The following is a 17,250-nucleotide window of genomic DNA, read 5'->3' on the forward strand; positions in this document are numbered from 1 at the left end:
CTCCCAGGCGGCCGGCACGCCAAGGGTGGAGGGGGAGGGGGAGGGAAGCGGGCGGGGGAGGGAGGAGGGGAAAAAAAAGCCAGAGCTGCAGCAACAGCGTCTCCTCAACCCGGGATGTGCACCAACCCGGGAGAGGGAGATCAAAGGGATTTGAAACAGACCGGGGACTGGCAGGGGGAGGGGGCCGGGCAGCCTGTGGAATCCTGCTGGAGAAACGGAGGGTCCGCTTCCACTGTGACTTCGGCGGTCTGGTTGGGTGTTTTATTATTATTATTATTTTCCAATTTCTGAATCCAGCCTGAGCGAGAGATCTCCGTAGACTGCGACTCGCTGGCTCTCGCTCGGAGATGATGCAGAGCGCAGCTGTCCCCGCGGAGGGGGCTGTCAAGGGGCTCCCGGAGATGCTCGGTGTGCCGATGCAACGTAAGACACCCCCTTTCTCGCTGATTTAATTTGGTGGCCAGACAGCCAGCAGCTTGGGCCGGTTTGGGGCGGGCCGGACGCTGCGCGTAGCCTGGACCGGAGGGGACGGGCGGGGCGAGGGGCAGACGGCCGGGGCGCAGAGGCGGTCACAGGGCAGGGGCACCGGGCAGAGTGTGTGTGAAGGGCCTGGCCCTCGGCTTTGGGGGCCGAAAGTGAACGCCTCCGGGATGGTGCTCGAGGCAACCGAGGGATACCGAGCCCTGCATCCCCAGCCCGTGGCTTTTCTAGGAGCGTTGGGGAGAGTGCTGTTTGGGGACGCCAAGGGAACAGGCTGCAAGCCAGGCCAGAGCCCTGAGGTGGTCCCCCCCAAATCACTCCCCCGGGGGGGCGGGGAGGTCTACAGTCAAAGCTCGCAGTACCGCTAGTGTAACTTCACCCCAGCTGGCGGAAAGTTGGAGAGCGCGTCCCCCGCCCCCGGGGCTGGCGGCACAGAAGCCCAGGCCCACTCTCTGTCCCCGCGCGCAGGGTGTGCGCGCCTGGTGCGTCCCCAGCCACTGCTGCCCGCAGCGCCCGCCGCCTGCGCCGCCGGGGACTGCCAGCTCCTAGTGAGGAAATCCACTCGCCATATTCTAGCAAGCCGAGGAATGAAGGGAGGGGGAGCACCAGGACGAAGTTCTGAACTCGTACATCCTTGGCGCACGAGAGGCCAGGTTTCGGGATGGCTTGGACTCGGAAGGGAAGAGATTAGAGCGTAAAGGCGCTTTGCTCGCTCTCTCACTTGTCTTTCCTGCGCCCGAAATTAGGAAGGTGGCCGGAGCTCAGAGCCTGTTTATCTTCAGGTGTGTGTGTGTGTGAGAGTACGTGTGTGCGCGCGCGCAGGGATTTTCCAGGTGGGAATCTGTTTCTGACCCTCACCCGCGAAGGGTGAGTCTTCGGTGGAAAATCTGTGCAGAGGCCAGAGCAGGTCCCGTGGCGCCGCGCGAGCCCTGCCCCGCGGGCTCTCAGGTTCCGCGGAACGCCCCTGGGCATGGGAGAGAGAAGAACGGCTTCCACCCTCTAGTCGCCGAGGGGTTTCCGCCTGCGACTTCTTCCGTGGAGCGGTAGCTACATCCTTGAGGTTTAAGTAGGGGCCGGCTCATCCACGGATGGTACCTACCTACGAACTAGGGTGCACGAGCGCGCCCTCCTGCGCCCCGGCTCTCCATGACAAGGTTTCTGCCCCAGCAATACCTCAAAGGTAGGCTGGCGAGTGTGCCCCGACTCCGCGACTTCCTAAGAAGTTTGTGAGAAGGGACCAGAAGAGGATAGCTTCACTCAAATTATTTAGGTTGTTCCTTGACTATCCTACAGTTATTTTTTGTGTCTTTTTCGGTCAGTTATTGACAATTCTAAGTCTGCGCTGTGCCTTCGAGAGTTTACTGCTAAGATGTGTCTGTAGAAGGTGTTGGGGGCTCACTGAGTCCTTACTCCCCTCATCCACCAAGGGCGGGGAGGGAGGGGGTTGTCAGCCCCCTCACACACACACTCACAAACCTTGTCAAATGTGCTCCGGCTTAAGCTGATTGTCACTCTGTGCAAGTGAGGGGAGTGTGAGAGAGGACGAAAGTGTGTGTTTCTCGGGTCCTTTAACTGGGCACAGCTGTGATTTAATAGTTGTGGTCCATAGGTGGCCTGTGTTAGGACTGCAACGTAACAGTGGGTTTTGCTCTGACAGCCTTTCTCTAGAGGCCTCGCACACACTCTCAGATGGTCTCACTTTTTGTTTTTCTTACTCAGAGACAACTTTGATTCCATCATCAGGAACTAAATTTCCTAAAATGCCTAGAACTCACCCTCAGAGCGACAGTTCGTCAGGGCTCAGCATCTGGGTTCGAAGTGTGGAAAACTTTAGGAAGTAGAGAAGGGGACTCTCATTCCAGGGTGGTCCAGCGAGGCAAGGCTGAACCCAGAGGGGCTGATCTGTCCTTCCTTTTGTCTTGCCCTGGTTCTGTGGCCTGGGTTGAGGCGGCACTGGCCAAAATTCAGAGCACCAATCCCCTTGGGGATTGGGAACAGTTTTTTGTTTTTTTTTTCTTTTGGGGATGTGTGTGGATTGTTCCCTCACCCACTGCAGCAGATCTGGCTTCTGGCTATTAAGCTGCTGGTGCTGGAACCTGGGGGTGGAGGGGAGGAGGGGGGCTGGCCCCCTCTGGCATATATACCCAACCATTCTCTTTCTTGGGATGTAGGACCCAGTAGCCTAAGAATTCCATGTAGAAGTGGACAGGCCCTTAGGCCTCAGGGAGGGAGAGGGGTAATCCTGGGATGTGGGTGTTTAAACCTGGTGTGGGGGTGGGGAGCAGAGAATAGAAAAGCTCTCCAACAGCCCGGGTCCCTCCAGCCCACCAACTGGAAGGCTTACCCATCCTCCCACCACAGCCACCTTCTGCTTCTTCATCCTGAGCCACCACAGATAGAGCACAGGTCTAGAGATTCCCCCCACCTCAGTGCCTCTGGTGCCCTGGCCTCTAGGGGCATTGTAGGGGTTGGAATCCAGTTTGGTCTTCTGCTTTGAGGGGATGGTTTAGGCGCATTCCCTTCAGGAAAACATTACCAAGTTGTGTATTTCTCTCTCTTGGCGGTCCTCTTCCTTACACCCTATACGCTCCCATACCCCCCAACCCTCCCCCCCCACACACACACACTCCTTGCTCCTGGGTGGCCTGATCTATGGTGCTCCCTGTCCCCCTGCTTCACCGCTTGGAGGTTGCAGAGCAGGTCCCAGCCTCACTCCCACAGCCCCTGGGTCACCTGATAAGGATGCGCCGGGCTCAGGCTTTCTTGGCTTTCTTCATCCCTTTGAGGGGCATAGGCCTGAGCAAGAAGCTTGGAAGAATCTGGAAGGAGGAGGCTGGGAGCATTCCAAGAGCAACTTAAGAGTTGCTCTTAGAAATAAAACACCCCGCCCCCCAAAGCTTGGACTGGTTGCCTGGGCAGCGCCCCCTCCCGCCTCAGGTCAGTGTTTTCTAAGGAACTCAAACCCTGGCTCCTTGCTCTGGGTGTCGGGAATGCTCTCCTGTGCAGGAGGCAACACCCTCAGGGTCACATCCAGCACCGGTCGAGTTCATTGTTTTGTGGGTGCAGGCGGACGGGTTCAGAAAAGGACCTTGTCCTAAGTTGTTGGGTCCTGGCTACTTGGCCCACGATTTAGGGTAGCTCGTTTCTCTTGTTCCTGGCACAGCCTGTCTTTGTCGGGTGGGCCTCGCTGCATCCCTCAGGGCTGCAAAGGTCGGAGTCCCCACAGCGCCTGACCCTGCGCACCTCTCAGCCTCCTCCGAACCTCTCTTCTCCCCGAATCCAGCGGTTCCCTTCCTGCTGGCCCCTCTTGCTGGCCAAGACATTTAGGAACAACGAGGGACATTGCAGGGTGGGCGGGCGCGTTTTATCATCCCCTTGCCTTCGGTTTTGGCCCATCTCACAAGTAGTCTCCCGGGGCACCGAGGAAAGGAAAACGGACGTCCGAGAATGTTGCCTGGAGAGCGGCCCGATCCCGCGGGAGGAAAGACTGATTAGCCCGGTCCAGACTGGCGGTGGTGAATGGGAAGCAGGCCCAGGGCGGAGGTCACCCATCTCTTACTTGTGTCCTAAGAAAATCTATCTTGCAGCTCTCGTGAACCCCGAAGCTGTGGGCAAGGGTGTTTGGTTTTGTATTTGGTAGGATCTGGGCAAAGGACGGCTCAGGACGCCTCCCTAACCCTCTTCCCTTCCGGGTGCTCCTGCGTGGGGTGAATTCTCCCTGCCCTGGTAGGGTCCGACTCCTCGCCCCCAACCTTAAACTCTTGCAGGCTATATCTTAAGGGTGGAGTAAACGCATTTCCCGGCGGGAGTTCTCTCCAACTCTGGAACAGCGATTTGCTCTTCTTCCCATTCCTGCCTTTTTCGTGGTTCCAAGGGAGGTAAAAAGGAAAAAGAAAAAAAAATATATATATACAAAATACAGAGACGTTGATATTTCATCAGATTCCGATACGGATATTCCAACAGCAGCCCCCAACACCTCAAACCTCTTTCCCTGCGTCCTAAAAATATAGTCCGGCGCGGGCCAACTTTCACAAGTCAGACTGGTTGGTCCCGCTGGCAGATTTGGGCCTCGCCGGTTGGGGATGCGGACCCTTCCTCCGCGAGGATCCTGTCCCACCGTCCGGCCGGAGCTGCGCACCAGCCAGAGGGAATTTGGAGAAACCCGGGTGAGCGCGGCCGTGCCTCGTTAGGGGCGGCGGGGTGCCGTGGCGCCCGAGGGGCTAGCTTCTCGGGCCGCCTCTGTTCCCATGCCTACATCGGAGAGGCCGGACGGGAGCCTGCCTGGGAAGCCGCAGTCTCGGGGCGCTCAGGGAGATGAATTAACGATTTAACCCAGACAGAGAGCGGGCAGGTGGGGCGAGTGAGGGGCGAAGGTCTGCACTGAGCGGCCCCGTGCCTGCGTCCAGGGGAGAAGAGAAATCTCGGCTGAGAAGAGGCAGGACCTAACTCGAGTGGTTTCCTCGCTTGGCCGCGATCCATCCTCGCGGAAAAGCAGAGCCAGGAGGGGCCAGGCGGGAGCGGCGTCCTCGGGTCTGGGAGCGCGACCTGGGTGACCTCGCCGCCACCGGGGCAGAGCTCCTCTGCCCCCAGGGCAGGCGCCGGCCTGGGTGGCCCGGGGGAACCCAAGATGAATTGCTTCGAAAAGCGTTTGCCTCGCACCTGGGGGCGGCGCACCGGCCGGAGCGAGCCCGCCGCGTGCCCTGGGTTTTTGAGGGCTCGCCTGTGGGGCAGGTGCGGATAGGGCGGCCCTTCCCGGGGAACCAGCTTCGCCTGCACCGCGTCCACCCGCTCCAAGTGGGAGGTCGCAGCTGCGAAGGGGGCAAAAGAGGGGCGCATTCGGCACCGCGCGGCGCGTTCGGCATTTCTGCGCCTTGGCCCTTTCCCTCCGTCCACCTTCCTCTTCCTAGTTTATTATCCCGATTAGTCTGGGATTGGCCAAGCCTGGAACTAGTTTCCTACTTGTTTGGAGCCGGGCAGACTTTACTCGCCAAGAGCGCGGACGGAGCGCGGGAGCTATAAACCCTCTTCTTCCGCATACCCATTTTGCACCAAGAATTTGGGAAAACCATGTTAATCCCACCCCACCCCACCCCCCAACGCGGGCAGCACAAGTATTTCTGTGAATTTTTAACCCTTAGAAAGCGATTCTCACATTTAGGGAGCAGCTCCTCCCGCACAGAACCTGGAGGCAGCCAGCGGGTGCCTGCGCCGCGCGCTCCCTTCCCGCATTCCCCTCTGAGCTCCTGGCCCTGCTCCACCCCTTAGCGGACCTGGAAGAGCGCTTGAAACGTGGCAGGCTCAAGAGAGACGAGGTCTGTATCTGGACAGCTGTTGTTGTAAATTCGACCTGGGGAGGGACTTAGTAACACTGTGCGGCCAGGAAAGAAATGGAGCGGGCCTCGGTTTGTACCCAGTGTCCTACAGAGGAAGGCGCGGCTGGGACTCAGCGCAGGCTTCATTCACCCTTTGGGGCTCAGAGGTTGGCTTCATCAAGGATGGGATGGTGTTTTTTTTTTTTTTGAAGGCAGGTTGAACGTCTTTTAAAGGAATCTGAAGGAGGAAACTAGTCAGGAAGAATTACTAGCAAAGCCCGGGCGAGATGAAGCCAGGAGCTGCAGGAAGTTAAATGAAGGAATACCAAAGCGAGGTGTACCTCCCTCCCGACACGCCAAAAACAAAGCGGGGTTAAGGCAAGAATGTAGGCTGAACGCCCTGAGGATTAGAGCAGCCTAAGTCTTCAAGACCTCTAGGAGGCAACCTACGCGACCAAATACCAGGGTCGATTTTTCAAAATCGAGTCCTCCTGGAGGTGGGGTGGGGTGGGGTGGCGTGGGGTGGGGTGGCGTGGGGTGGGGTGTCGAAGCAGGAGGGAAACCGGCGTAGCAATGGCTTTCCATTGAGTAGACAGAACACAGCCCACGGGGGCGTCTTGGATTTTGAAGAGAGACCTGATGACCCCGCTGACCAGGTGTAGACAGCCTCAAGTCCTAAATATTTCCATTGTCCTAACACTTCCCTTTTGCCTCGGATGTTAGAGTCCTTTCACTCTGTGCTCCAGTCAATTAGTGATTGCTTTAACACCACGTTAGCAGACAGAACACTAGAGACGCAGGTGCTGGGAGGGCTGCAGCAGAGGAAGGGGAGGGAGACAGCCACACCTGCAGTCATCCAGGGATGGGAAATTAGTTAACAGGCACTCACCTTTCTATCACATTGTTAAGAGGTCTCCTTTGAGCCTCTTGACCGGTGGGTATCTTGTGGGTTTCTCAGGGAAGCTAGTCTCCTAATTAAGGAGCTGTGGAGGGGGGAGGTGGGTGGAGTTGGATGGAGGGACCTTGTGCCATTTCTTTCAATCAGGGAAATAGATCAGGATTGGGGCTGAGAAGCTTTGGAATGCAGAGAGACTTGGAAACAATTTAGCTGCTGAGCAGCCAGCGGATAGAAGTAATCTTACCCACTTTGGGAAACCCAAGGCTGGAGACAGACAAACAGCCATTGGCTATGGCGCACGAGATACCTTACTGTATAGATGGCTGAGTTTGGAGATGCATGGTGTGTGCAGGGGGTTCGTTTTGTAATGGTTTTCTGCCTTTCCTCCCCTTCTGGAACGAGCGTTAACAATGCCCATAACACAGATGTGAGCCAACAGGGTCTACTGCTTTTAGGAAAATGTCATCGTGGTTTGAATGTCTGTCTTCCGTGTCTGTCTCTCTTTCCTTTCTCCCTTCCTTCCTCAGTCCCTTCTTTCCTCCTTTCGTGAGATCCTTGCGGGAGGAGCATGGGTTTGCACAGGATTTCTGACCAGTGGGGTCTCATCATGGGTTGAGTACCCAGCAGCCTGTGGGGAGGGAGATCCATCCATCTCTCACTCAGTTTCCAGGAGGCTTGGGAGGGAAGAGCAATTTCTGGGTCTGGAACAGAAGCGGCCCCAGAGCGGGGTTACTGTTATTTGTGGTAGGAAGAAAAACCCACATGCCCCCTGTGAGGTCTTTACCTTTTTAAGGTCTCAATTTTATAGGAATCTCCATCAAAATGGAGCACAAATGAGCCATTTTGAGGCGCTGCAGCTGGGGGTAGGAGGACAGGTATAACTGGCAAAAGTGAAATGGATTCTTCCTTGGAAAATGTACTTTGGGTTAGTGGCGGGTTGGAAAAATCGTCTCGGAAGGCAACTAGTAACTCCTGTTGTTTTTTGGCGGATTTCTTTTCTCTGATCCCCACTCCCCTTCCCTCTGCCATTCTAGGTCTAGTCACAGATGTTTTACTGTGGTATCTCACCCCCAAATGCCTTTAAAGTATAATTGGCTTTAATTATAATGTTTGGGGGTTAAGGGACTGGTTCTGGGAACAGCTTAATAGAGACAAAACTTGGAGCCAAATTAATTGAAAGTTTCTTCTTATGAGGGAGAAGTTGCCAAACATAGGGAATATTGCCACAGAATGAGACATCAGAAAAACACACTGTGGAGATTCAGCAATGATTAAATGTGAAGAATGGAATAGAAATAGAGAGATGTCTGTGGCAGTTCCACAGACTGTCATGGTGTTCAATGTGATTTTCGGTTTTATTTGCAATTGTTGAGAATAATCAATACTCAACTGAAGATTACTAAATCTGTGTCAGTGTATAGCCTAGGAGATAATTCTACACCTGCAAATATATGTCTACATTTCTTATTTACTATGGGATGCCTTCTATTAAATGGTTGCCCAGATTCAGCCTTAAATGGTAACATCAAAATTGTCTCAAGACTACTTTTGAATTTGATCTTTCATCGAAGAGGTTACTATTTTTGAGCTAAGCAGAAGAACAAAAGAGATTTTCAAAGGGACCTCAAACCACCAAATGAAACAAATAGGACCCGTGGTGGGAAGGATTCTAGGGAAGAACAGAGGGAGAAGACGACGTTAGGTGTGATCATTTCTGATTCTCTGACTCTTTTCTGGTTGTTAGTCATTTATCAAGACAAACTAGAAATTAGATAAGATGTGTAGATTGCTGTATTTTTAAAGTACATAAGCGAATAGGATTATATTAGAGAATATAATTTACCTTAAATGTGATGCCAGGTTTGGTTTTGTTTTTTACTTATCTCAATATTTTTGTGGCTGGCCCAGATCATTATAGACAATGCTGTCATCCTATAATAACACAGTGCTCAATAAACTTTTTATTCTTAAATTTTGAAGAACTAATATTGAAATTTTGTGCTTCTACTGTGCTGTTTAAGATTATTCTTACTAGGCTATTAAGAGAGAGTTTATAAAAACATTTTTGAAAATTATGTTTGGTCTCTTCAAGATGCTTTGCTTTAGAATAAGGAAACATATAAATAAGGATGCTCTAAGTTCAGTTCAGTCGCTCAGTCATGTCTGGCAAACCATTTCAGTATTCTTACTGAGAATCATGAACTCCTTATTGCCGTAGAATAAGGGATCATATAAATAAGTATGCTCTAAACTGTTCAATAAAAGTGAATTGTCTTTAATAGGGAAATAATAAAGAAAGAGCCAGGAGGGGGGAGAAAACAGACACATCTAGTTATGATTTGTCATGTAAACTGCTTCCTGTCTCTCAGTCCTCTGTTCCTTTGATCCCAGTTTTCAGGTGATTTGAAAGGGGAGTTATGACCAGAAAACAAGGTTTTATTGTCAGTAGGGATGGCAGCGACTTTGGAAAGTTTTATTTAAGAAATATGTATTGAATAACAGAACTGTTAATTAGTTTAACTGTACCTCTGTTACCATTCTTAGACTTGGATATTCTATAACTTAGGTTTGCATTTAGGTAGGCCTGGTACCATACTTGCTATGTCCTGTGACCTTCTGTTAGCAACACTTCAGAATTAATCATTCCCAGATGAAACGAATAAGCCCCCACTGAGAATATTTCCCCAACCTGCCTTTTCAAAACCTCCTTCTTTCTTTCTTAAAGAACTTTAGGTAACAGAGCAACATTGTCTGCCATTAAGTGTTGTTTTCTCCCTCTTCTATGTTGGGAAGGAATGAAGAATTCCAAGAAAAACATTTGCATAATATTTCAATTATATATGTGTTTCCTTAAAGTCCCATTTGGCTTTTCTCCTTTCAGTTTGTAGTCAGTAAAAAAAAAAAAAAAAAAAGCAAATAAAATTATTTTGGGAAACATACAGTAGCCAAATGTTATTTAAGACAGAATTCAAAACGAAAACTACTTACCAGCAAAAGGATTTGAGGTGAAACCCACCAGACAGAGGTGGTTTTGGTGAGCATCGTTGGAAGCCTTGGTCTTCAATTAGTCTCAGAATCTATCACAGAGAAAAAGAAGATTCTAGCCCTGGTTTGCTTCCCAATGTGTACCCTTAGGGAAGCCCTTTTAAATGTAGAGGTTCACTTTTCTCAAGATCTCGAGGAAGAGTAAATGAGTTTGCAGATTTGCAAGTTCTTGACAAAATTCATAGTGTGGGCAAACTTAAAGACCAGGATCCTGATCGCGGTTCCTGTTTTGGGGATGGAGTTGCCCTAAGCGGGCTGAAGGGCTTCTGGGTTTCCCGAGAGAGGATGGCCAAGACAGTAGGGAGCACTAAAGGGGTCTCCAAACAGGAAAGAAACCCTGGAAGCAGGTCCCAGGGACCGGCTCCCTATCCAGAAAGGAGCAAGGAAAACCTTTTCCTGGGCATAAGGCAGTGAAGTCAAATGGTTTGTGAAACAAAAGAATTTTATTGTCCAATAGGCAGTGATAAAGCAATGTCTTGCAGGATTCCAAAGTTGCCCATGAAAGTCCAAATTTAACAAAATACTAATCTGTTCTGAGACTGTGGTTAAACGAACATTATTCCAACCAGTTCAAAATACCTGTCTTTAAAATATTAAAGTATTCACCAGCATTATGGGTCCAATGGAAATATCTGAAATTCTAAATCATTTTCCCAGAAAGATAAACTTTCTCAAATACACTTTAGAAATCCTTGTCAAGTGTGTTGGGTCTAGTTTTAGTCTCCTTAGTGGGAAAAAAAATTGCTTTTCCTCAGCTTGTTGATCTTCTGTGACCAAAGAGATAGAAAGCACAATTTTTCAAAGAATTAAAATCGATTAAACAAACACAAATGATCTCTGAAATGTTTCATGGTGGCTCCAGGTTCCTTGAGAGCAGTTTCTTGGAAATGAAGAAACGTGAGTGGGGAATAAAAATACACAGTACTTATTATACATCACCAGAGGGGTGTGGGCAATTTGATCTGCTGCAGACTGTATTAGACCTTTGATCTCTTCCACTTCCCACCTTTCTGAAACTTCTCAAATGGAGGAATTTGGGGATTTAAAACAGAATCCATTGTCTGTGGGTCACTCTGAAAAATAAGCCCCATGTGCCCCTACTATGGCACTTCAAGTGATCTGAGGGCTGAGCATCACGTTGTCGCTTTTATGAAAGCTTATAAGCTTCCTTGATGAAGAAGTAGGTTCCCACTATAGGCAAAGGGTTTTTAGTTATTTCTTACCAAACAAGAAATAGTCACTTCACCATTGGGCATTTAGATGTCTCCAAGAAAAATAGGAGAAACCTCAAATGTCAATTTGAACTCAATCCACTCTTACCTGGATACATTACAGCAAAAGGTCAGGCAGTTTGTGGTCCCAACCCACCCCACTCTCAGCATTCACATATGAGGAGGGGGACCAAGGTCTGGCAAATTTGCCCTCATTCTGTAGAGGAAAGAATCTGAGAGATTTCTTTATTCCAAAAAGGCTGAATCTTGTAATGTTGCATTCTCTGCTATTCATACTCTGGAATTATGTTGATTAGAAAGGGTTGTACATTTTCCAGATGCTTTAGAACAAGGGGTCTGAAGGAGAGTTTTGAGTGTTTTGGTGGTGAGGGTAGGGAAAATTATATTGGGAAATAATGAAGCATGAAATAATTTTGATACACTTTAAATGTATAAATCCATCTTGTTGGTGACTGGCTATGAGAAGGGAGAAGGAAGCTGACCTCTGAGCTTGGACAAAGGTATTATGGAAGTAAGTGTTTTATACTCATTAACTGATGCAGTCATGTAGCAACCCTGAGAAAATGGTTATTATCTCCATTTTACAGATAAGAAAATTGAGACTTAAAGAGATTAAACAACTTGTCCAAAATCACACACATGGTAGAATCAGCATCTCAGACCCTGTTCTGGGTTTTATCATAAACTATTTGGCAGACCTAAAGATTTGAAGATCTGAACTCTAACCAGAACTGAAAAAAATTTCAAATTCCCTAAGTAGTTTTCCAAAAAGGTCTTTGAGCAAAATTTTCTACTTCCCCCTAGCTTTCCATTTCACTCACTATCCACCCTCCCCACCTCTCCAGGGTTGGACAGCTCCCTCATCCAGAGATAGTTTCCTTTCTGTAGATATAGCTTGACTTCAGAAGAATTAGCTTTTTCCCCCAGAGTCACCATGCCTTAGCTGTTGTATCCAGATATGTGTGTGCATGTGTTTGTGTGCCTTTAGGAGTGTGTGTTAGTATCTGTGGCATGTGTGTGCGTACCTATGAATACGTGTATGTGTGTGCGCTAAATGTTTGAGTATATGTGAATGTGTGTCAGAGTGAACGTGGTATGTGTGGGTGCCTTTGTCTATGTATGAGTGTGTATGCTCAATGAACATTAGTGATTGTGTGTTTCTCTGTGTGTCTAAGTATATATGTGAATGTGTCTGTGTTAAGTATGTTTTGTATATACTGCAAGTGTGACTATGCGGGTATATCTGACTGTGTATGTGTCTGTGTGAGTGTGTGTAAGGGTGTCTGCTTGGGTAGTTGTGTACATGCAGCTATTCTCCCTGCAGACTTAGGTCTGTGCCTTGGGTCGTGTCTCTCTGCTGGACTCTGGAGGGCGGCCCCATATGATGGGAGGGTATTGTCCCATGTGGTCCAGCATCTCCACAGATTCCTTGGCTGCTTCAGGAGTGTTGCTGTCTTTTCATGCCTGGATTTACCTTCTACAGAGCCCCAGCAGAGAGCATCATCACAGAATACTTTCCTGCAGATAAGATAAAAATTTTCATTTTAAATGAAATGACTCAGATCAGGAACTGAGTTTATAGATCAAATTCTGTCTTGGCTGCAGAAGTCTGCTTAAACTCCAGTTTTCAAGGTAAAATCTTGCCATATCAAATATTGCATGGATAAGTCAATTTTACTAGGGACTTGGAAATCCTCTCACACCTTGGAAATTTTGGTTATGACTTTATTTCTTGTAGGAGGCCTATGTAACCTCTGTCCTGTTCAGACTCTTCAAATTATGGGAAAAAAATAGTTTATTGTAGGTGAAAAAAAGATTTGTGTTTTTGCTCTTTGAAATTTTCTGATAAGCATTTCACAGGCATCTGAATAATTGCCTGGAGCACTGTCTCCTGAAGTGTGGGGCCTGAGGTCACAGGTCCTCACCCCCATCACAGGTGGGGATGAATCTGAACTTGACAGATTCCGTCACCAAGCTGGCACCTTGCAGCTGTGGGGAGGAGATCAGCCGGACAGGGGTTCCCACTCCCAGCCCTGCTTGGGCATTAGGTGTCTGTCCCCTAAAACACACGCGTGCTCTGTCCGGAGGAGGGAAATCTGTCCCTCAGACATTTCTGTCTGCACAATTGTTAGGGAGTGCCAGAGGCTGGTGGCTCATCAACTCCTCATCACTGACACAGAGCAGCTTAGAGACAATTCCTCCACCTCCATCTCCCCTCCGTAATGTGACACGGTAGAGCTAGCTGGGTGAGGTGATGTCTGACCCTCTAGTTCTGGGATTGGGTGAGCCCACCCCATGACAGGCCTAGTTCAAATCCTGGTTCCCCCACTGGGGGACCTCTGACACTTTGCTTGACCTCTACCAGACTCAGTTTCCTCATCTGTAAACTGGGGATAATAATACTCCCTCACCAAGTTGTGTGGATTGAGGAAACCTACGCACAGGGCCTGGCATAGTTTATAACACGTTCTTGTTGCCTGGTTTTACCTTTATTATTGATATACAGTGGATCTCTTAAAACCATTTCTGCATTATCTTTGTTTTTTATTTTAAATGCGCTGTCTCTCAAAATCTGCAGTGGAATACAGTGGGAAAGGTTTTGTTTTCTTTCAACTTAAAAAGCACCCTTAGTACGTCCTTTACCTTTTTTGCCAAGCTTGAGGACACCAGTTGGGTTCCAAGGCCTCAACCCCGAGTTTGGGAAGCCCAGCCTTATCCCTCCGGAAGCACTCCTTGCAGGCTGGAGGTCGAGAGAAATGGCTCGTCTGCCTGCTTTTAGTGTTGTTCCTAAATGTGATGTCGCGGCTTCCAACCCAGTAAACCCCCCTACCCTTGCCCGCCTTTCCCGCATACATTAGCCTTAATGTATTCTCCCTTGAATACTCATCATATTAAGGCTCCCGGTAGATACCTTGCTCGAAATAAATTTTATAGGCACGCATCCTCGCCCTCATCTCCATGCATTTGTGGCCTGGAGGAGAAATATAGCTGTATCTTTCCTTGGAGGCCAAACAACGATTAGGTGGCAATGGGCGGCCCTCTGGCCCGGGCGCAAGGCAGGGTGTGGGGAGGGAGCGGGCTTGCGCTCCGTTCCTCCATCGGTCTTTCCCGGGGTTAATTTGCCTCCGCTGGCCTGCAGCCTGGCTCCTGGGACAAAGATGTCCCTAGTTGGTTTTTACCCGGGCTGGTGATCCACGAAGACCCACAGGTCGGACCCGGCACCCGCGGCTCACTGGGGCATGGGTTCCTTTGGCTCTGCACCGCGCATCCAGGCACACCTCTTCGCTGAGCCAGAGGGGTTCTCCCCTAGGGCTTCCTTCCTATCCTGCATAAAGATGCCTGATCAGACTTCCTTCACACCTCCTTCCGTAAGACTCAGCAGCTGCCACCAGAGTGCCTGCAAAGGAGATCCACACCCTTTTCCTCTTAACAGCTTCGTTTACCTGCCTATCCCCATCCCTTTCCCAGGCTGGATTTGTCACACCAAGGGAGCTCCAGGTTACCCGCCCCTTACTTACTATAGCTTCACCTCGTCTTTCCCAACGTCCCAACTGGTAAGGCCCCCCAAGCTCAGAACCCTCCCTGGCGGCTCCAGGGATGTGGCCCCTGGTGGTCCCTGGAGAGTCAAGCGTGTGGTTGAACAGGAACCTGCCCAGAGGTGCCCGATGAGTCCCCAAGCCGTGGCACAGCTGCTGTGTGCTCTGGGTCCTCTCTGAACCACCGCTTGAGGGTCTTGACATCTATGTGGGACTTCTTGGTGGGAGTTCAGTGAGATCAAGCTCAGGAACTTGGGCCCCTAACTTTCCTTACTCAGCCCAGTGGCACCACTGCAAATACCTGGTTACTGCAGTTATCTTACCTCCCAATAATAGAAACCTACTGTATACCAAGTCCTTGTCCTGTATACTGAGTCCTGTTGTTTGGCCTCCAGCCAAAATGTTGTGAAGATGAATTGATTAATATATCTTCACAACACTTCTACCAGATACGATTGTCAGCATCACTCCATTTTACAGGCGAGGCAACTGAGGCAGAGGCAGAGTACTGGGTTGGTGATAAAAGTTCGTTTGGGTTTTTCTCTAAGATGGTTTGGAAAAATCCAAATGAACTTTCTGACCAACCCGATGATTTGTTAAAACTTAGAATCAAAATTAGGCAGACTGGCTCCAGAATCCATGGTCTTAACCTGTGTCCTATCTTGCCGCTCTTATTCAATGGAAATTCCTGTAGCTGTCATGTGCTTAGCCCTTTGCTGGGACTCCTTGGTAAATACTTACTGGTTGAACAGTTTCTTTGTCAAGGAGGAAAGCTTTTGAGATAAAAAGAAAATCCCATCTGAACCGGGACTGGTAGTGAGTGTCCAAGCATACGTGTATCAGAGAGTTCTCATTTTGGTCTGAGAATCAGGTCAAAGGGCAAGGCATCTAGTGAGTCTGACCTTCAGGCAATGGTGGTGCCTGCTGAGGCCATGAAGGGAACAGACTGTGTTGGGGTTCAGTTGGGTTCAAGATCAACACTGTGTGTACAGGGCTAACAGTGATGGTTAGTGAATGTCTCCATAGCCTGTCTATGTTTTAGATATAAATGACTTAATACTTGAGAAAGCTTTCTCTTTACATAGGTTTGCTGCTGCTGCTGCTGCTAAGTCACTTCAGTTGTGTCCGACTCTGTGCTACCCCATAGACGGCAGCCCACCAGGCTCCGCCATCCCTGGGACTCACCAGGCAAGAACACTGGAGTGGGTTGCCATTTCCTTCTCCAATGCATGAAAGTGAACTGTGAAAGTGAAGTCGGTCAGTTGTGTCCGACGGTTAGCAACCCCATCGACTGCAGCTTACCAGGCTCCTCCATCCATGGGATTTTCCAGGCAAGAGTACTGGAGTGGGGTTGCCATTGCCTTCTCTGTTACATAGGTTTGGATGTGTTCAGTTTTTCCCCTTAATGCTTTGAGGCTAATGCTCTTATGTGAACACTTTAAAATCACAAGTCTTGATAGCCTGTCTATGCTTTAGATATAAATGACTTAATACTTGCAAAAGCTTTCTCTTCATGTAGGTTTAGCTGTGTTCAGTTTTTCCCCTTAATGCTTTGAGGCTAATGCTCTTATGTGAACACTTTAAAATCACAAGAGATTTAGCTGACATTTTGTTGACATTTTGGGATGTGCAGGAGAAACTAGTGAAGAACTGTCTTCAGGTGAGCCTCTTAGGAATTTTTTCCTTTTGTAAATTTAAGCATATATATTAACATTTTTTACATTATTGTGTTGGTTTCTGCCATACAACCACGCAAACCAGCCATAAATATACATACATACCCTCCCTAACCTCCCTCCCTGTGATACATATATACCATGGAATATTACTCAGCCATAAAAAAGAATGAGTTTGAGTCTGTTGAGGACTAGTGAGGTGGGTGAACCCAGAGCCTGTTACACAGAGTGAAGTAAGTCAGAGAAAAACAAATATCATGTATTAATGCGTATATATGGAATCTAGAAAAATGGTTCTGATGAACCTATGAGAGAAGCAGATATAGAGAAAAGACTTGTGGACACAGTCGGGGAAGGAGAGGGTGGGACGAATGGAGAAAGTTACATCAACATATATACACTATCAGGTGTAAATGGGCAACTGGTGAGAAGTTGTGGTATAGCACAGGAGCCCAGCCTGGCGTTCTGTGATGACTTAGAGAGGATTTGATCAGTAATTTATTTGGTGACAAATACCTTTAGAGGTACTCTTGTGTGCCAGGCACTGTGCTAGGCACGGAGGAGACACAACCGAGAAAGAAATACTGCTCCTGCTCTTAAGGATTCCGCCTTTTAATGGGAAAGAGTGTGTAAAAAGACAAGTAGCAAAAAATGCTATAATAGAGGTGAGAAACCCCAGGGTTTGCCAGCCTTGTGACCTGCTGTATTTTGAGATTACCATGGGAAGCCAAATGCTTGCCCTTTTATGTTTTTGTTCTTAACATTTGTTGCAGTCCATTTTTTGAGGAAAAGGACAAGAGAAAATAGCTAGAGATGTTTACACTATTTGTTCATCCAACTGTGAAAGCCTGACCATTTTATACATTTTGAAACTAATTCAGTGACTCAAAATACTATCAATCCCCTGAGCAATCCCTTGGTAGAGGTGGGATGGCAGAGAAATAGACCTTGGCTAGGAAGTCACCCAACTCAGGAACAGGATGGGGCAGTGGTTAGGATTCAATTGCAGACAACAGAGTCCATTTTCACTATTTAAATGGAAAGTGGTCAATTACCAGGTATGTATTA

General features: G+C 48.9%; 1 protein-coding gene across 1 annotated transcript in view; it reads left to right on the forward strand.

Annotated features, from left to right (window-relative positions):
• The first annotated feature begins 347 nt into the window (after positions 1-347).
• Positions 348-17,250, forward strand: part of LHX4 (LIM homeobox 4) — a 45,338-nt gene continuing 28,435 nt past the window's right edge. The window contains exon 1 of the mRNA XM_052654018.1: positions 348-423. Within this exon, the coding sequence (XP_052509978.1) occupies positions 348-423 (76 nt within the window). The remainder of the gene's footprint in view (positions 424-17,250) is intronic.

The sequence above is a fragment of the Budorcas taxicolor genome, chromosome 16 (assembly GCF_023091745.1).
Source record: "Budorcas taxicolor isolate Tak-1 chromosome 16, Takin1.1, whole genome shotgun sequence".
NCBI lineage: Eukaryota > Metazoa > Chordata > Mammalia > Artiodactyla > Bovidae > Budorcas > Budorcas taxicolor.